Raw genomic sequence first — 21231 nt, forward strand, 5'->3', positions numbered from 1 at the left:
ACTTCGCTGAAACGTTGCCAAGACAATCTCAATCTTACATGGGAAAAGACCCAAATACAACAAGTCCAGCATACCTACACCCTTGAAAATCTACGAAAACAAATATATATATACACACACACATACATCCAAATAAATTATTCATATTCAATGTTTATATCCAAAAGTACATTTGAATATTTCAAAGGCAATCAATTAAAGAGAGGGGGGGAGTTCTTAGTATGGTAATAAATTTACCCAGTCCTCATCTTATATAAAAGATATTTAGCATTCAATTTTGCTGCGTTGTCAGTTATGCTAATCAGTCTATAATTTGAAGAATCAGTCTTATCACCTTATTATCCCTTGTTTTATGTAAATGAGAACCACAATAGAGAACTCCAAACTTGCTGGGATTTGGAAGGAATTATTACATTGATAAATAAATTGGCAAGTGAAGGAGTCCATCAATCAACTTAAATAATTTGGAGCAGGGGGTGAAGATCTGTGCTGGGCTTTGAGTCTCTAGTCTCCTATCACTAGACATCATGGTGAAGTAGAGCAACACTCTCCTGTTAATCATTTGGTGGATCCTCTAGTCCTCTAAAGCTTGAAGCAGTGAATAATATTCCTCCCATATGACAGGCAGATGTAAAAGTATCCAGGGATAACCTATATTCCTTTAATACTGCCAGAAAAAGGCTGGATTTGGGGTTTTTGCTGCTAACTCTAAATTTAACAAGAGAGAGCTCAAGTGGTGAGACTTCTTGCACTTGATAGTTTTCTTGTATTTTTGTCTGCTAGCATGGTAACATGATTATTATGCAATGCTAAATACATAGCTACCCTTAATCTTTTACTCAGACCCTGAATCAAATCAATCATCAGGGACTTGGGAAGGACTTTTTCAGTTAAGATTTTTTTTAGTCCTGCATCTATGTTTTCATAGGCTGTAAGTGACCCAGGACTTAAAGCTTTCTCAAAAACTGATCATCTGCAGCTGTGAGCCGGTTTCTTGTACTATGATCAAGTCCAAATTGGACAGAAATTTAGATAAATTGCAGTTTGTTCTTCTACCCTGCTAGATTCCATGTTTATAGGAATTGTATCATTAGTCATACCTATAGGGGAAGAAGGAGAAAAGCTAATTGGGGGTGGGTTGTTATGTGTCGCATTTGGTGAGCTGCCTATAGAAATGAGATCAAGGAAACCTGATGTATTCAGGTGTATGCAGTGTTTGACACCTTGGATTTTCCTAGAAGACTCAGCAAAGCACATTGCTTGGTAAATTCTTTACCATACTGATTTCCTTTTGTTGTAATTTTTTGTCTGATGACCATGTAGGTCTTCACCTGGCACTCCAATACACTGGTGTAAAGGCTACCCATCTTAGTTCAGTGCTACAAGAGGTCTGAAGATCACCAATATTTGGTTGAGTTTGCTTGGCCTTAAATGTTGCTAGACTGTTATGGCTGTGGATTCATCTAGAGTTTGAAACTTTTCTTCTTTAGTCTGCAGTCCATGTGGTAGAACTATGACATCAAGGGAAGTGCAGATGTTGTTTGGGTGATGCAAGATCAGCCCCCTTTCACCTGTTAAAATTGCCAATTGTCTTTCATCTGGTTGCTTTTCTGTTGAGAATCCTCAGTTAAATCAAAGTTTATTAGAGATGCTTGTAGATTGCATAATTGCTTTTGCGGATGGTGACACTAATAAAAGGTTTTGCTAGTATAGGTGTTGTTAACAAGGTCTTTTATAAATTTCTTAATTTTCTCAGTATTTCTTTTTGTTCACCATTAGGCAGTGATCCAAAAGATTGCATCAGCTAAACTTTGTGAGAAACCTTTCTCTCAACACATGACTTTTTGTGATTATCTCAGTTATTTGTTGTCAAGGCCAAATTCTCTAGGTCAGTGGTGGGCAACCTTTTTTTTCAACTGAGCCAAATCTCGCCAAAACCACGATTGAAATTTATTTGGAGAGCCGCATTTTTAAAACCGAAAATACATAGGATGGTACACTGTTTTTAGTTTCAATAAGTTTTTATTGAGAATATTCCGCATGCAAGTATCCACATAGGTGGGGAGGATACAAATAACACAACTAATAAAATAAAAACTTTAGAACGATATTATTTATCGATAACGTTAAATTCCGTAAAATTTGCCTTACAATGTAGAGAAAATTACATCCTGACAATGACTGACAAAGTCACAACCACTAATGTGAACATTGGCCTTGCATTTCCTTGGATAGTTTGAGTAAGTCAGGTTTGTATGTTGTTGCTTTTAATTTCATCTCCCTCTCCCACTTTCTTTCTTTTTTTCTTTTTCTTTCTCTCTCTCTCTCTGGCTCTTTGTCTCTCTCTCCCTCCCTCCCTCTCTGTCTCCCTCTGTCATTTTCTCTGGGTGTCTATCTGTCTGTCTCTCTCTCTCTGTATCTCTGTCTCTCTCTCCTCCTTCCCCCATCTCTGTCACTCTCTCTGTGTGTGTGTGTCTGTCTGTCTCTGTCTCTCCCTCTGTCTCTCTCCCCTCCCTCTCTCTCTGTCACTCTGTGTATGTGGGTGTGTCTGTCTCTCACTCATTCACTTAATCACTCACTCTGTGTGTGTCTCTCTCTCTGTCTGTCTATCTTTCTCTCCCTCCCTCCCCCTCTGTGTGTGTGTGTGTGTGTCTGTCAGTCTCTCTCTGATTCCCTCCCTCACTCCCTCTCTGTTCCTCTCTCTGTCTGTCTGTCTCATTCACACACACACACACACACACACTGTGGTAACTTTGTTGAGTGTTCCAATCACATTTGAAATGTGATTGGAACACTCAACAAGGTGACCACAGTGTGTGTGTGAGTGAGACAGACAGACAGAGAGAGGAACAGAGAGAGGGAGTGAGAGAGGGAATCAGAGAGAGACTGACAGAGACGAATCAGAGAGGTACTTTTAACTACCTGGCAGCGGCGTTTTGGCTTGGGGGGCTCCTCAGAACTTCCCAAGACTTCGGAGGGAAGTTTACAGCCCTCCCTCGGAACGCTTCGGAGGGAAGCTTCTTCAAAAGCCCTGGCGAGTGACAAGAAGTCTCCCAGGCTTTAATTTGCCGAGCTGTGCGCACGCGCCTGTTTTCCACGCCGTGGAGCAGCGGCGAGATTCTGCGCGGCGAGCGATGATTCCGGGGGCCATCCGGGAAGATGAGGAACACGAGGGGGGACCCTGCCCCCCCACTGATGGCCCCCGGAATCATCACTTGCCGCCCAGAATCTCGCCGCTGCTCCACACCGTGGAAAACAGGCGCACGCGTACAGCTCGGCAAATTACAGACTGGGAGACTTGTCTCGCCGGGGTTTTGCAGAAGCTTCCCTCCGAAGCCCGAGAGGAGGGAGGGAAGCGGGCGCCCGGCACACAGAAGAGCCAGATTAAAATGTTTAAAGAGCCGCATTTGGCTCGCGAGCCGCGGCTTGCCGACCACTGCTCTAGGTTAACTGCAGTGGGCAGATTATCATTCCTGGAACTAGAAGGTGATCTTCAATTTGCTTAGACAACAAAAAAAGTGAGAAAATTTAATTATCCTGAAACAAACATATTAGGAATATTTGGAATGGACAAGAAAGTGTTTCATTTTAAGTAACATGCTAGGTATTGTAAAGCATTTGAATATCAGTAAAACTCTCCTTTCCTTTAGAGCAGGGGTGTCAAACTCAAATCTTGGGGATCTGGCCTGCAGGGTGTTTAGATCTGGCCCACGACGCCATCCTGGAAACAGTGAAGGACCGGCCGACAGTGCCTCTGCCAGAGAAAATGGAGTTCGCGAGGGCTGCAGGAGGTCCTCCCAAGTTCCATTTTCACTGGCAGAGGATTGCAAGACACCGTCGCAGACACCCCCAATACGTGTGATGTTGAATTGGCCATGCCCACCCTGACAACTCCCTCTGTGCCCCCACCAAGGTCAAACACAACCCAGATGTGGCCCTCAATGAAATCGAGTTTGACACCCCTGTTTTAGAGGATAATCATTCCACTGCCTCCTTGTCTACCAGATAAGGTTGGCCTTTGGAGGAGTTAATTTAAGATAAAACAATAGCTCTTTTTGTATCCTAATGTCCCCTGTCTTTTAAGATATATGTTTAGTTTGAAGGAGTTGTGCATTCCCAATTTACATTAAAATATGTAAAATATATAACAAAAGCAAAATAAATTAAAAAATTAGGCGCACACAAGCAACGTAAGTGCACATTTTGCTATCTTGCCCCTTCCCCTCTTTTTGAAAAATAAATAAATCTAAGGACAGTTTTCTGAAATAAAGAATTGTCCTTTATAATAAAGGACATATAGTCACTGTATCTAATGTGATATGTACTGTCGTTTGTCTGCAATTCCTCTGTGAATTCTACATAGAACAAGACCAAACTTTATACAAAAGAATTAATAGATCCAGGTTTGCCATCAAGAATTAGAGAGAGAGAGAGAGAGAGAGAGAGAGAGAGAGAGAGAGGGAGGGAGGGAGGGAGGGAGGGAGGGAGAGAGAGAGAGAGAGAAAGTAATATCACATCATTTTAAACTTCTCAGGTCCTTTATATGGTATGTTTCAAAACAGTCATTTTATAAAAATTAGAATTTAAAGCACAATTAAACAAGAGATTACTGAATTCACATAAAAAGATTTCAACCTATCTCAAAGGTGGCCATAAAGGCAATGGACTATTAGCATATTATAATTAATATGGTAATTACGTATATCTACATCTGCATAACCAGTCTGTCTTCACTCCTTTGCTCTCCTTTGGCTCAGTTTAAATCCTATATCTTTTTAATCACTCCATCCATTTGATAGATTGTAGTAGCTTTTAATAGCATTGGTTAATCTAATAGTCGCTAAGGTAGACTCTTTCTACCATAGCTTAACACCTTACTATGGCCCTCTCATCTTGTTCTGGCCTTATAGTTGAAGACGGAACACCATCTTACAAATTGTAGACAATCTTCAATCAGTGAGTTACATAACTCACCAAATTATTTAATTTTCACTGTGTTCTAATGAAGAATTTAAACTTTTTATGAGAACTAGAAAACAGATAGTATTAAGAATAAATTCATTAGGCAAATATGGTAAAAATGAATCAGCTCTCCATGCTTTCCAAATTACAATACAGAAATCTATTTCCTTCCTGTACTTGCTAGGTTTGCATTGGTTTTAGGACTCACTCTCACTGATGTATTGTTAATTATTTAACAATAATTTCAATATAACTTATGACACTTATTTTATGCCATCAGAAAGAAAAGGAAAATATCATTTCACTACTAAATATCTTATTCCTAGCTTTTATAGCTATGGTAAATGTCCCTTTAAAACACAGAACAAGTTGATGATGCCAATATCATTCTTGGCCTGTTATCATGTGTACCTGTTATCCACTTCCAGAAATGCTGAAAGCATTCATTATCCATACATTCCCTGGCTTTTTGCTGGGTTTCACTGTGGAGGATTCTTGCAAATTAGCCATGCCCCACCCTTTAAAAAGAAACCAACTCTGTTCCAGGTGTGGTTGATTCCAGGATTGGAGAATATATGGAATAGGTCAGGAATAATATTTCACCATTGTCCCTAAAAGAAAACATCAAAGAAGTACTATTTGACAGAATGACAGTGGCTTTCCTTCTTTCATTTGGGATCTGATTGAATAGACTTTAGTTGGATATTAAACTCTAACTGGATGTTAGAGTTGCATTAATTTATTCCCAAAATGAATCTGATGGAATGGAGGAAAGAGGTAGCTAGACCAGTTATGGATGATAACTTACTCTGTTGTCCATCAGGAAAGAGAAAAGGGAAATGTGACCTCATTGATCACAGTTTCACAAATCTGGGGGTTGGAAAAATCTATTGGGTGATGATTCTATTGCTATCCCTCTGGCCACAATTAGAAGATGAGATAGAACAGGTTTTTTTTAAGTGTGCTCCTAGGACCCATCGATTCTCCCAAAAGCCTTTTAGAAGTCTGAAAAATAACATTGAAAAATAATTCAATATTAAAATTCCATCAAACAATCATGGGAAATGTAGCAGCAGTAAATATATCATTTTTAATTTTTAATAAAGTAAATGTAAATAAATTTAATTCATACAAAGTTCTTTGGGGGTTTTCCATCATTTTTTACAAGTTTAAGATACACACTTAAGAACTGTCCTGTGGAGAATCTTATAAGGTACATTTTGTCTCCTCTGTTACTTAATGCTTTATGAAACTACTATGAAGGATCATTTGCAGGCCTGGTGCTAGCTGTCATCAATGTGCTGATTATATGTTATCATATTATGGTTGGTTGCACAGTCAGCTAGATGTTTAGACTGGATTTCGCTTTTTTATTCACCTTTCAAGTTCCTCCTAAGACCTGAGGCAAGCATATGTTGTTCATGGTGTTTACATTGCAAGATGTAAACTGTTCCAAATAAAGCTACCTTTTGCAATTGACTGGTAGTGATTTTGTCAATGCCAAGGGTGTTCAAGTGATGCTGCAAATGTTTTGGAATTGCACCCACAGTGCCTGTAACTGTTGGTACTAGCTTTCTTTCTTTTGTTACAATCGCTTTATTTCTATTTGCGGGTCTTTGTATTTTGTGATTGTCTCCAATTCTTTTTTTTTCTGTTTTGCTTTATAACTAAAGGCAGGGCATTGTTTTTATTCTTATATATCTATGTACATCCTGGTCAATACCAATATTGCTCTTATAAGAGCTGCATTTACAACTGGTCTCTTTCCAAAGATTATTCAAGGTGCTGGGTATCATTTGTGTCCTATGTGCTTAGACCTGCATATCTTTGAGATGCCAATTCCAGGTCAATACTATTGGAACAGAAGAGTACTAAAGCTATTCTTACTTCTTGATGGGTGATAACATAAAGGTAAGGTTTCTCTCCAGGAGATCTCCTGTCTAGAACAGCGCATGCGCGCACATACACACACACACACACACACACACACACCAGGCAAGAGAGACTCCTAGTCTAATCTTTTAGTTATGTCAAGGCTTGTTTTTTCTAGGTTACTCAGAGTGAGGCTTACTGGAATGCAGGATATAGTTGATTGTTGTTTACTGCTTAGTGTACTATTCTGTTTGTTTCTTGTTATTATCTATATCTATGAACTGTACCTCACTTGAAGGCCACTAGATTAAAACAGCATAAACAAAGTTGCATGTCTCTGGGGGAAAGTTTAAAAAAAAAAAAGGTAAAGGGACCGTAGCAGTTGATTGAAAGCCCACCCCTTTTAAAAAATGCATTGCATGCATGACAGAAATAAAAAAGGGACAGGGTTTTAATCAAATGGCTACAGCCACCATCTTAACTTTCTTGATCCCTTCGATGCACTGTGAATTATCCCTTTAGAGCCACTTTGATAGGCATCCCTCACCTCTAAAGGCAAAACAGCTGTGCCTCATTTTGGCAGCGTCCTCAAGCAGCACCAATAGCTAGAGGAGATTTCTGTACATACACTTTTCTCAACATTTCCAGTAACTCAGTATAAGTACTGGAAAATGCCTCTGCACAGAAGAGAATCCTTTTTCAACTAATGGGACTGCCATGTGAGCTTCAAGGTGGTGCTAAATGCATCAATGAGATAAATAGTGGCTCTCTTGCATATTGTAAAAAGCCATTTTGTGCCATTTTGATTTGTCCTAAAAGAAGACACAGGAGTAAAGTAGCATTTCAATTTGCCACAGGAAGTCTATCCCCTTTTTATTTTCCAGACTGATTATATCAGAACTCTTCTAACCCCCTGTGCACTTTGGTGATTAAAAAGGCCAAGGGTTGAACTTCCTTTGCTTTAGGGCATGTGACACGTCATTCCTTTGTCATTTTCATATACAGACTTGCTTTAAGATATCTGAAATTCAAGCCAATGCAGGCAAATAGTAAAAACTAGGCACAGTGGCCATTTTCTTTCTACAACAATGTGCCTAGTCATATGCCTTGAACATATTAGAATCCTTGTAGAACAAAATATATTGGCAGAAACAATTAAAGAATATTTTCAAATGGTTTCAAAGTATCCAAAGGTTTATTTAAATGTTATGTTCTACAATTATATTTATATTTTCAGCTCTCAATCTGATCTTTATTACTCTAAAGTGTTTATGTGTGGGAGATTTTGGCAATCAGATTCTGTCACATTTCCTTTTCTTCTGCAATTTATTCTATTTTACTACTTAGTTTTTGAGTTTTTCTTTAAAAGGGTAAAGGTAATATGTGCTAGTCGTTCCTGACTCTAGGGGGCGGGTGCTTTTCTCCGTTTCAAAGCCAATGAGCCAGCACTGTCCAAAGATGTCTCAGTGGTCATGTGGCTGCATGACTAAACGCCAAAGGCACACAAAACGCTGTTACCTTCCCACCAAAGGTGGTTCCTATTTTCTACTTGCATTTTAACATGTTTTCGAACTGCTAGGTTGGCAGAAGCTGGGACAAGCAATGGAAGCTCACTCCATTATGCGGCACTGGGGATTTGAACCACTGAACTGCCGACCTTTCTGATTGACAAGCTCAGCATCTTAGCCACTGAGCCACCGTGTCCCTTCTTGAAGTAAAGTTTTTCTTTACAGTTCAATTAATATGTTGTATGTCATCCTTTAGCTAGCAGAAAACTGTATGAGCATAAAATTTGGCATACCTACATTGGAAATCCCCTTCTTGGAAGCAAACTTGAAAGCTGATGTCCTAATTTTACGTATATAGGGCAGTGATGGCACGCAGAACCATTTGTCAGGGCACGCAAGGCGCTGCCCTGTCAGTTCACCCTTTTTTAAAGCCATTTTTCGCCCTCCCCAGGCTTCAGAGGCCTTATAGGAGCCTGGGGAGGACGAAAACAGTCTCCCCGCCCCCGCCCCCCGGAGGCCCTCCGGAGGCTTCATGAGCTTCCCTGAAGCCTCCGGAGTGCAAAAAACCGGCCCTTTGGGCAAACCGGAAGTTCGGGAAGTCACTTCCGGTTTGCTCGGAGGATCGTTTTGAGCACTCCGAAGGCTTCAGGGACTGTCCGGAGGCTTCCCTGAAGCCTCCGGAGGTCGTCCGGGAGGGCGGGGGGGCTGTTTTTACCCTCCCCAGACTCCTATAAAGCCTCTTACAAGAAAAGACTGATATGATTAGCAAATGGTTTTGGCAGATGGCTGGACCTATAGTTAAGCAATTTGTTAAAACTGATTTCCGAGTTTATATACACAAATTTGTGTTGGGCTTGTTCGCAATGTGGGGGTGAATTTTGACAGACATTTAAATAGTGCTCCCGTTTGCACCAAGTTAGCACTCACCCATCCTCCTAGAAGAATGAAATATTTTGAGAAATATTTAAAAAGGCAGAATATTACATTTCCTTAAAAGGATAAACATGCTCTTGGAAAGCAGCCCCCACCTTTCTTAATAGCCCCAGCAGGACTAGGCCAGCCTATCTACAAGACAAAAGCCCTACAGCCCCAGGATGGTAGGATTAAGACATGACCCTCCAGGACATAATAGGATCAACCCATCTAGAAGCAGAGCTCACCACATCAGTGACGTGCGGTGAGGTTCATGGCTGGTGAGGCTGGTGACATCATCAGGAAGGTGGGGATTGGGACCACGTATGCTGGTGGCTGAGGCTGCCTCAGCCTCCAGCACACGTGATCCCATTCCCCGCCTTCCTGAGCGTGCTCTGCCGGCTCGCGCTCCGCAGTCCTCGAAAGCGACTGGAGAACGACAAGAACCTTCCCCCAGTCGCTTTTGTGGCTTCATCATCTGGGAGCGCCGACAACATTTCTGCCTCTGCAGCTCCCGGGCGCGGCCGGACGGATGTAGCCAGAGCGACGCCGAGGCAGTCCGGGCGGACGAAAGAGCAAACGAGCGAGCGATGGAGGATCAGGTAGCCTGATCCTCGGTCGCTCGCCCGCTGGACTGCCTCGGTGCCACTCTGGCTACCTCCATCCGTCCGCGCCCGCGAGCTGCGGAGGCAGAAATGTTGTCAGCGCTCCCGGATGACGAAGCCACGAAAGCGACTGGGGGAAGGTTCTCGTTGTTCTCCAGTCGCTTTCGTGGCTTCGTCATCCAGGAGCGCCGACAACATTTCTGCCTCCGCAGCTCCCAGGCGCGGCCGGACGGATGTATATAATATTATAATATTATATATATATATATATATAGTATATAATATTATATACTATTATTTCATGAAGAGAAGTGAGGCTCTGCCTCCCCTGCCTCCCCTGACTGCACGTCCCTGCACCACATGGTGCAATGTAAGCAAACCTGGGAGCTCAGACAACCTACAAAGATAGCTATAACCCCTACAACAGCCATTAGAATACATGTTTTTGCACAGGAACAGGAAGTTCAAGTGCAAAGCCCAAGAGAAGTTATAAAAGCCACCCTCTCGCAACTCCATGTGATCAGCTACAAACAGGATCATGTGCTTTGTGGCTCTGTTCACCATTAAACCCTTTATCGAATCAGCCTCCATGTTTCCAGTGCCTTTATCCTGGCTTGGAATTGAACTAGATGAATATTTCTTCCAACACCTTTTATCTGTGCAAGCCTGGTGAGATTGATCGACCTTGCAAATGGAGTTTTCAAGGAGTTCTAATCACATACAGAATTCTCACCAGTTCACCAAGTTCCAAAATATACCGAACTGATAATACTCAAGGGAATGTCAGTGCTGGCAGCCAATGGATATAGCCAACAGAAAGTACTCTTTTAATTCTCCACTGGGGACAAGATGAAGGCAACATTATGGGGACTGGCAAAAAAAATATGTTGTGGGGTATATTTGTGCCATGTCAGATAATCGTGAGGAAAGGCCAAAAGTCTGTGAAATCACAGTGCCATCTTGTGGTAAAACATTAGATTCAAACAAAATTCAAAGAAAATGTTCTAAAGTAGTGTTTAGGGATTTGGGGATCAGCCTTCAAAGGTTTTTAACCTAAAAATTGGATACACAGGATATGACAACTGTAGTGAATCTTTAAACTAGCTTTTAAAAACTTCATTCAAAAAAACTAGAGAAATACCATGATTACAATTTAATTACAAATTATACTTCCAAAAAGTGTTCCCCCCCCCCCCAAAAAAAGGCAACTGGGTTTTGTTTTTCCTTGAAAACGTTTCGCTTTTCATCCAGTTCAGAAATGAAGCAGCTTTTTGGATGAGAAGCAAAACCTCTATCCCTCTTGTTTATGTAGCCTAGGACTGTGTTGGCTTTTTTGGCAGCTGCTGCACACTGCTGGCTCATATTTAAATGGTTGTCCACTAGGACTCCAAGATCCTTCTTGTTAGATTGAGTATTGAGAAGGCAGACACAGGCTTATGACAACAACAGCTCTTTATTGTAACAGAACAACTATATACAATCCAGCAACTGCTTGATCTGATAGCAGCCCTTTTATAGGGAGCTGTCAGACCTCTCAACCAATAGGATTGAACCTCTGTTCCCACCGGAACAGAGGACCTTGATGGAAACCATGGTAGATAGTTTGAATATCTAACACCCCTCTCCTCTTAGTTGGGATGTTTCTATTGGTCACGTAATCACGCAGGTAAGCGGGTTTTTGTTTAGTCCTACTAGACCTGAGCAGTTCATTTGGAACTGGTTCCTTGGGCAGGTCAGACGGACCTGTCTGCTCTCCAGCTCTGCTTTGTGGAACCTCCTGGAACTTTTCCCAGGCCGCGGCTGGAGCTTCTGGGATTTGCTCGTTTGGAGCTCGCTGTGGGCCTGCAACAAACTCAGATAAGTTCCCCGGTACCCTTGGGCTTGAGCTGGCTGTAGAAGGAGTGAGCGTTTGCTCTGTTTGGGTAGGGCTTTGGCTAATTTGTTCAGGAGTTGCATCTGGTGTTCTAAGTGTGGAGTGGGAGAGGCGGCCACGGAGTTGGTCAATATGCCTCCTCCAGTTTCTACCGTCCTTGAGCTCTAACAGATAAGAGCGAGGCCTGGTGATGCCTATCACCATGGCAGGGACCCACAGAGTTCCCCTGGCATAGTTGTGGGCGCATACCAAGTCCCCTATGCTAAAGTTTCGAATCTTGCTTATGGAGTCAGGGTGCGAAGTGGCAGAATAGTTTGGGTGTAGCCAGTCTAAGTGGGACCTTAGCCAGCGACCCATAAAAAGCTCGGAGGGGCTTCTCCCCATAGTGGCACTTGGCGTGATGTGTTGGATTAACAAATAGTGATCAACCCATGTTTTCCAATCCCCCGGGCCCATCCTAGCGAGGGCCTCTTTTGCAGATCGCACCATTTTCTCTGCCTGACGATTGGAAGCTGAATGGAATGGTGCGACCAGGGCATGCCTGATTCCCTGACTTGCTAAGTAGGTCTCGAATTGTATGGCCGTGAATTGGGGCCCGTTGTCAGAGACCAAGACGTTGGGCAGGCCATGTGTGGAGAAAAGTCTCCGTAGCACCTTGATGACTGCTTCTGCTGTGGTGGAGGTCATCAGGACTACCTCTAACCACTTTGAGTAAGCGTCCACAACTACGAGGAAGGTTTGGCCATGAACTGGGCCAGCAAAGTCAATGTGCACCCTAGACCAGGGTGCTTGAGGATGCTCCCACTCCTTAGCGGGCGCCTCTGGGGGAGCTAGTCTAGACTCCTGGCAAGGCGTGCAGGTAGCCACCCATTCTTCTATCTCCCTGTCCATGTTAGGCCACCACACATAACTCCTAGCCAAAAACTTCATCCTGACAATTCCAGGATGCCCCACATGTAGAGCCTCCAATACTGCCTTGCACAGTTTGTTTGGAACAACCACCCGGTCTCCCCACAGTAGACAGCCGTTAATTACCAACAACTAATCGCGTTTTGTAAAATACGATTTAAAATCGGCCCCAACAGGTCCCTTGGGCCACCCCCTCCATACCCAGTTCAAAATTTGCTTGATGGTGGAGTCCTTTGCAGAATGATGGGCAACATCATTGGATGAGACAGGTCCAGTGTCCAGGCAGTCAATGAGTAGGACCGGTATCTTGGGAGTGGGGTCAGCAAGAAGTTCTGGTAGGGGACAGCGGCTCAATGTGTCTGCGTGTCCCAACCTGGAACCGGGGCAGTGGATCAGTTTGCATATGTAGGCAGCCAGGAAAACAGTCCACCTGGTCATGCGCAGCGATAATGACATCGGAGTAGGTCGCTCCACAGCCAGTAACCCCAACAATGGCTTGTGGTCAGTCACAAGCTCGAAATCCCGGCTGTAAAGGTACTCGTGGAACCTTTTAATCCCCGCTACCGCAGCCAGAGCCTCGCAGTCCATCTGGCTGTAGTTTCTTTCCGCCGAAGACAAGGTTCTTGAGTAAAAGCCAATAGGGGCTTCTGTGCCGTTGGGCATGCGGTGGCTGAGGACAGTACCAACGCCGAATGGAGATGTGTCGCAGGTTAACACCAATGGCAGGGTCTGGCTATACTGGACTAGAAGGGAGTCAGCTGTCAGCAGTCGTTTGACTGCGGCAAATGCGGCAGCCTCAGCTCTGCCCCAGGACCACTTGGTGTTTTTGGCCAGGAGATGGTGTAATGGCTCAGCAACGGTGGCTTTCTGTTTAAGAAAGACGCTATAGAAATTAAGGAGCCCGATGAACGCCTGCAGCTCGGCTTGAGTGCGGGGTGTAGGGGCTTCCTGAATTGCTTTTACTTTTTGTGATGTCAGTTGAATCCCAGAGCCATCGATCATGTACCCAAAGAATTCAACCCTTGGTACATTAATTTTGCATTTTTCTTTTTTGAGCTGGAGGTCTTTTTCTCTAATTCGGGTCAAAACCATTCTTACTCATTTTAAAAGTTGCGCCTCGTTTGCAGCCAATACAAAGATGTCGTCGAAATAGGGGACGACTCCTGGTATCCCCTGCAAATGCCGTTCCATGACGCTTTGGAACAGTCCAGGGGCGATACTAACACCAAATTTCAGGCAGTGGCATTTGAATGCACCCCTGTGCATCACAATGGTTTGAGCCTCCGCTGTAGCGCCATCTACAGGCAATTGTTGGTATGCCTGCACCATGTCTAATTTAGCAAAAAAAATTCCTGGGCCTAGAGAATGTAGTAGGTGCTGTACAATGGGTACAGGGTATGCGCTTTGTTGTAGCGCGTTGTTAACTGTATATTTATAGTCTGCGCAGATGCGGACTGACCTGTCAGGCTTGACCGGGGTCACAATAGGGGTCTCCCAGCATGCATGGTTGACTGGTTCTAGGATTCCCTGGCTCACGAGTTTGTCAATTTCCCTGTCAATTTTAGGGCGGAGAGCGAAAGGTTTCCTGGGTTTTAGCCTAATTGGCGCTACATTGGGGTCCAAGTTAAAGGAGATTGGCGTACCCACATACTTACCGAGACCGGTGCCGAAGACATCCTTGAACTCCTTAAAGATGGCCTCGGTGCCGTCTTCCTTCACGGAGTTTATCCTGGTCACTTCCAACCCCAGGGCTTGGAACCAGTCAAGCCCCAGGAGACCCTGCAGGTTTGCGCTGACCACGGTCACAGGGAGCTTTGCACAGAATTCCTTGAATTTCACCCGGAAAGTGCCCTGGCCCACGATAGGGACTTGGTTCCCCTAGTAGTCTCACAGGCAGATGTCCGGGGTGCGAAGGTGCTGCTTTTTCAAGTTTGGAATGGCTTGCTTCAGGTTCAACCATGACATGATTGTTAATGACCGCCCCGAGTCCCTGCGGGGAGAGGGGGGCGGTATATAAATTTAATAAAACTCAAAACTCAAACTCAAATGACAATCCAGTGTCTATCTCCAATTCACAGGGAGTGTCCTCTATGAGGACAGTGACCTTCAGCTTTTTTGGCCACCTGGTGCGGACTTGTCTATCGCAGTATGATAGGTAACCTTGGTTTTTCTCTCTGAATGCCCTTGTGTTTTCTGCCAGATAGGTAACCTTGGTTTCTCTCTCTGAATGCCCTTGTGTTTTCCGCCAGGTCCCTGGGCTGGGCCTCCGTAGGTGGCTCGGAGTAGGTTTAGGCTGCCATGTGGTGGCAGGGAATTCGCTCCGGCACACTTTGGCAATGTGCCCCTTTCATTTGCAACGCTGACAGGTTGCATCTTGGAAACGGCAAGTAGAACAGAGGACCTTGATGGAAACCATGGTAGATAGTTTGAATATCTAACACTTCTCATAGCTCAATAGTAGTAACTGTGAGAGGGATCTTGGATTCCTAGTGGACAACCATTTAAATATGAGCCAGCAGTGTGTAGCATCTGCCAAAAAGCCAACACAGTTCTAGGCTACATAAACAGAGGGATAGAATCAAGATCATGTGAAGGGTTAATACCAATTTATAATGCCTTGGTAAGGCCACACTTGGAATACTGCATTCAGTTTTGGTCGCCACAATGTAGAAAAGATGTGGAGACTCTAGAAAGAGTGCAGAAAAGAACAATAAAGATGATTAGGGGACTGGAGACTAAAACATATGAAGAACAGTTGCAGGAACTGGGTATGTCTAGTTTAATAGAAAGAAGGACTAGGGGAGACATGATAGCAATGTTCCAATATCTCAGGGGTTGCTACAAAGAAGAGGGAGTCAAACTATTTTCCAAGGCACCTGAGGGCAGAACAAGAAGCAATGGGTGGAAACTAATCAAGGAGAGAAGCAACTTAGAACTGAGGAGAAACTTCCTGACAGTTAGAACAATTAATCAGTGGAACAGCTTGTCTCCAGAAGATGTGAATCCCCCAACACTGGAAGTATTTAAGAAATTGTTGGATAGCCATTTATCTGGAAAGGTATAGGGTTTCCTACCTAGGCAGGGGGTTGAACTAGAAGACCTCCAAAGTCCCTTCCAACTGCTATTGTATTGTATTGTAATTATCTTCAAGGAAAAACAAAAGTCCAGTTGCCTTTTGGGGAAAAAAAGCACCTTTGGCATAACCAGGATCTGGATGACTGAGAATCTTCATATACAAGTAATACTATTCCAAGGCATCACCTCTCATAAAAATCAGTTTTAAAATGTATTTTATTGCGGAGTCCCTGGAGCTCTTTGAGTTTGGTCCTGTGCTTGCAGATGTTTCGATACCCGATTAGGTAACTTCTCCAGTGCTAGAAGGGAATGTTTATATTCAGTGATTTGCCCTGTCGGTGCTGGTGGGAACGTTATTTTCTCCTTCATAGTCCCTGGATTGTGTTGTTGTTTACTACCAGATCATTTGCTTATGTGGAGCAGCCAATGGACTCTATTTATTTATTTGTTTATTATTTATTTATTTATTTTGTCAAGCATATATTAGATAACATATATAAGTACGAACATGATTTGAATACATAAAATGGATACGAATAAAAGGGAACATTAGGACAGAGACGGCAGGCACGCTGGTGCGCTTATGCAAACCTCTTAGACTTCTTAGGAATAGGGTGAGGTCGACTCTCATGCAATCACTAACACTGCACCGAAAGGGGAGGGGAGGGGAGGAAGCGGAAGCAACCCACCCCCAACGGCGCCTTTTCGAAGAGCGACCTCGGAGGAAGCGTGACTTCCGCAGCTTTACATTATGCTTCCGGGACGCCGTTGCTCCGCCCCCACATTCCCGCGAGGATTTCCCCGCGGGGAGTGGTCGGAGCTTGCTCTGCTCCACTTCCCCAGTTATGGCGGCGGCGGCGGTGGCGGTGGCGGCACCTCCTGCTGCTGCTGCTGCTGCTGCTGTTGTTGTTGTTAATGCGGGGAGGGAGAAGGCAGAGGGGGGAGGGGACGTCCCCTCCCCCCCGCTGCCGCCACCCCCCCGCGGCCAGAGAGCAGGTGAGTGAGTGGCAAGCAAGGCGGCTGGCCGGCCGGCCGCAGGGGAGCGGGCAAGTCCTGGAGCTGGGGGGCGGGGGGGGAAGGAGAACACAAGAGGAAGTCACGCCTAGGAAACGGGCGACGGCCTCAGCTGGAATGGGGGCGACGGGACTGGGGGGGAACCCCGCAGGGGCGAGGGAAGAGGATGATGGAACTACCTCGTTCCCGGAGGAGCAAAAGCGGGTGCAAGGCAGCCACGTGCCTTCCGGGCAGTGAAAGCAATTGGCGCGGGGGGGGGGGCGCGGACCGTAAGGGAGCCTGTGTGAAAGGGCAGGTCCGTTGGGAGGCAGCAGCTGCTCCGATGCTCCGCTCCTCTCCCATCCTGTCCAGTCAAATGCAGGCGCTTCTGGGAGCCTGCAGAGGCCTGGGCTCCGGGAGTGAAAAGGCCGCCATTCCTATTTGGAATGAAAAGCAGCCTGTTTTGAGGAAAGCTAATCCAATAACAAGCCAGCCTTATTTTTCTTCTCCCTGCAACAGAAGTTGGAAGTAGCAAAAGATAAGGATCCTGGTTTCTCTTCCATCTTTTTTGCATCCACTTTTTTGCTGCTACAATTCCCTGCTATATACACATTTATTGATGGAGAAAATTGGATCTAGAGATTGAGCTAGACCTCTTTTCTGTTTATTTGCCCTTTTGTTAGTTGATGTGTTACAAAAGGTTGATTAGAAAAAGAGCAGCAAATCACCCATTTCTCCTACTTTGAATGGCAGGTTATTAAATGTTATTTGTTAACCTAGTCTAATACCCTACATCACGGGTGTCAAACTCGCCACGTCATGTTGCCGTCACATGATGTTTCACGACGTTTTTCCCATTCGCGGAGCTGGGGTGGGCTTGGCCTGTGTGTGACACATTCTGCCCGCAGGCCGCCAGTTTGACACCCCTGCCCTACGTCATTCATGAAAAAAAGACTACCAGAGGAAGGTAACTCCATTTGCCACAATGCCATTCAGAGGAGAAGCACTCGTGAGTGAGACTGTTGGCAGGTATGTACTCTGCCCACTCCTCAGTGGTAATAGGAAATTTGACACATCAGATGTTGCTGTACTTCATGTTCTGTTGGAAGTTGTAGCCCAGTAACATCTGGAGGTTCTCCATCCTTCCTTTATGTTCATTGCCTAGGAGAGCAGCCAGTGATATATGTTTTATTGCCTAGGAGAGCAGCCAGTAATTTATGTTTCATTGCCTAGGAGAGCAGCCTCATCTTCTCTGCACTGACAGCTTTGAAAAGTCAGGGAAAAAAGCAGTAGAAGCTATAGTCCTTTTTTATGCTTCCTGTCCTTTTTCTTTCTTTCTTGACAGGAGGAAAGAAGGATTGCTACTTCCCATTTGCTGTTTTATTGCCTTTCATCTCCAATGGGCTGCTTGTTACCCTTCCTTTGAAGAAAAGTGTTTAATGATTTTTGCCCAAGTACATTCACAGTATCCTAAGGCACAACCCTTAGTCTTAAATATTGTAAGCTGATCAATGGCAGCCTAGAATGTATTGGAATTGCATAAAGGAAATAAACATTCCATATTATAAGGAACACTCAAAATGATTTGCATCCAAACCACAATAAAATATAATAAAGGAGTCATAATCTGAAAATAAGCTTTCATCACTATCGGGTAGAATGGAATTGAATAAAGGTTATATGAAGGAGTCTTGACAGTACAATTAACAAAGTAAGTAGATTTTTTGATGAGACCTTAGTAACCATTATGCACTGGATTCCTTTGTGGGTCTAGAAATTGCTCATTTTTTTTTACCTCTGATGAAAAACAGTATACTACAGAAAAAAGCTGACTTCCCAAGCAGAGAAAACAGGCTAGGAATTTCCTAGGGATGTGAGAGATTTCTTTCTTAAGAGTCCTCCTAAACTTAGCATTTCAAAGGAGATATTAACAGTGAGTGGAACTTTAAAACTCAGCAAATGCACATAAGCCATGCAGACGAACATGATACAATTTTGAGCTTTTTGAGTAAGACGAGCTTTTTCATATAAAGTTGCTTATTGGTTCATCTAATCCAATGATTCATATAGTACTTTCCCAAAGTATTTCCTAGTCTTTAGAGCCAAATCATTTTAACTGGAGATACCAGTATAATGGATGGATGCATGCAAAATATTGCTTATTCCAATGAACTGTGCCCTATCTTGACAGGTGATCTGTGGCAATAAACTGGCCTTGGAAGATGAAGAATTATTAAGTCATCAGTCATTAAACTGAAAACATGCCACATCAGTAGATTTGTAGTCAGAATTTGAATCATTATGAGAGGGGAACATTTAAAATCTAAATGCGTGTAAGGTGTCACACTTTTTTTTTTACACTACAACAATATTCACAAATATATTTACATTATGATCTTGGAATAGTATTTAAAACATTTTAATGAAATTAGGGGAAGGATCATGCAATTTTGTCACTCCAATAAATTTTATATTTATCTTTCATAAGCTGAATTCCTTATTCCTACAGTGGAGTAATCTATCTTGCACTTTTAAATATTTATCTGAGAGTAGATTTCATTGCATTCTGGATATTTTGATTCTGATTATTTTTAAACAGTTATTTTCAAACAATGTAGTAGCTTTGAAAAGTCTTCAGAACTGATTCTCGGGTCATTAAAGGGGCCCATCTTTTTTCAGAATGTGAAACTGAAAACAATCATATGTTTTAAGAGTCACATTAATTTGAAACAATGAACTATTTTGTCTCATGAAGAAAGCTGAAAAACTAATAAGAGGTGCGATGCAGGTGTGAGGTTCAAAGCACTGTTTCTGAATCATTATTAAAGTGTACACTGTTTTAGAAACTAACTTGGCACAAAAAAAGTTGTTTTAAATAAGACCAAGCATTTGTGTTCAATTAGGTACGTTTATTTTTATTTCCACCCTTTGGACCATATAGGTATACACATGCAGATAATAAAAAAGGTTTTAGAATTACTTTCAGTTTGGATAGTGGATTACCTGCAGGAATAGCTGGAAACAAACAGGAATATTCAGGAAACAAAAGTCTTCACTTTTTCTTGATAGTTTGAAACTAATCTATGGCACTGATGAAAATCATATGCAATGAATCTTTGACTTGCTATCCTTATAGCAAACAATATGGACATATCTGAAAATATTAATCTAGAATATGTTTTATAAATTACTTTTATTGAATTATAAAGTATTATAAAATACAAAATAAATAGAAAATCAGTGGAAAGGATAAATTGAAAGAGAAATGAGGAAAGAAGGAAAGAAGAAGAAATATTAACTTCCGACTCTTACAGTAAAATAAGGCATTAACATCAAATCACTACTTTTTGTTTTTTAATAATAATATGAACAAGCCATTTCTATAAAGATCTATCACTCTAATTGGTAAAACCCAAAGTCAGATTTTCATTCTTTTCTAGAATATAAACATTTCCCTGTGTAGAACTATGTAAGCTATGTAAAATCTTGCTAGTAGCTACTTTGCACGAAGGCATAATTCTCCTGCTTTCATTTTCAAAACATAAGAGTGGTGATAATTTATGATAAGTAATGGGGAACCTTTTCGGCACCAAATGGCCAAACCGGAATGCGTGTCCAAGTGTGTGCATGCGCTGGAAACCCAAAGACCAGCTGGCCACTGCACACATGCCTGTTTTTGGGCTGGTTTGGGGACATTTTTCAGGCCCTTTTTTGGCCCAGAAAACGGCCCAAAAAACAGCCTTTGGGGGGGGGGTCGTTTTTGGGGCCGTTTTCTGCCGTGCCAGCAAAGATCAGCTGGCTGGCATCCATGTGTGATGGAAACCAGAAGAGCAGCTGGTGACGGTACACATACCCACAGAGAGGGCCCTGTGTGCCACTTCTGCCACATGTGCCATAGGTTCGCCATCTCGGAATTGGAGTATTTAGAAGAATCTTATGTTACCAAGAAATGTATTAATGTATAATGATACAAAAACATTGAAAAATCTTACTTTAATTTAGAAAGTTATATTTGAGATAATAGCATTAGTGAAATGTTTTGGCATGCTCGGGTCACTTCATATGCTTTTATACAGTACTCTACCAGGATCTGTAAGTTAGAAGTTAAGGAGATAGTATAATAGTGCATTGCCTCTACACTACACTGACAAATGTGCTTTAGATACATAGTGAATTCATAGTAGAGGAAAACTCCACTATGGACTTTGGATCAAGCAACCTAGTATACTCTAAAAGTTTTGAATTTAAATTCTCATCAGCGCTGCCATCATTGGTAACAGGAAGAGACCACCGTAGTAATCCAAACTGTATGTATGGTATTTATCTACATCTTTCCCAGTTACTAGAATTCAGCAGTTGTTTATTTTTCTGCTAGTTGACTGTACAATCTGTTCCATGTAGTAAGCACAAGAAAGATATACACCATATAGCCTATGAACAGCTCCCGTGTGGAACTTTCTGTACCCTTAGACTGGGAGGCCCAACTGTTTCAGTATATTGGCATTTGTGCTACGTTTGTGAC

The 21231-nt window shown here is 43.0% G+C and overlaps 1 protein-coding gene across 3 annotated transcripts in view; it reads left to right on the forward strand.

Annotated features, from left to right (window-relative positions):
- The first annotated feature begins 16512 nt into the window (after positions 1-16512).
- The window catches only part of KRCC1 (lysine rich coiled-coil 1), a 38827-nt gene continuing 34108 nt past the window's right edge, over positions 16513-21231 (forward strand). For 2 of the 3 annotated variants that reach the window (XM_081931971.1, XM_081931972.1), the window contains exon 1: positions 16513-16712. In XM_081931971.1, coding sequence (XP_081788097.1) covers positions 16562-16712 — 151 coding nt within the window. In that variant the 5' untranslated portion in view covers positions 16513-16561. Of the gene's footprint in view, positions 16713-18054; positions 18421-21231 lie in introns of all 3 variants that reach the window. The other variant, XM_081931973.1, reaches the window with a different exon arrangement.

This window comes from Natrix helvetica (genome assembly GCF_964273705.1).
Source record: "Natrix helvetica genome assembly, chromosome: Z".
Lineage (NCBI taxonomy): Eukaryota > Metazoa > Chordata > Lepidosauria > Squamata > Natricidae > Natrix > Natrix helvetica.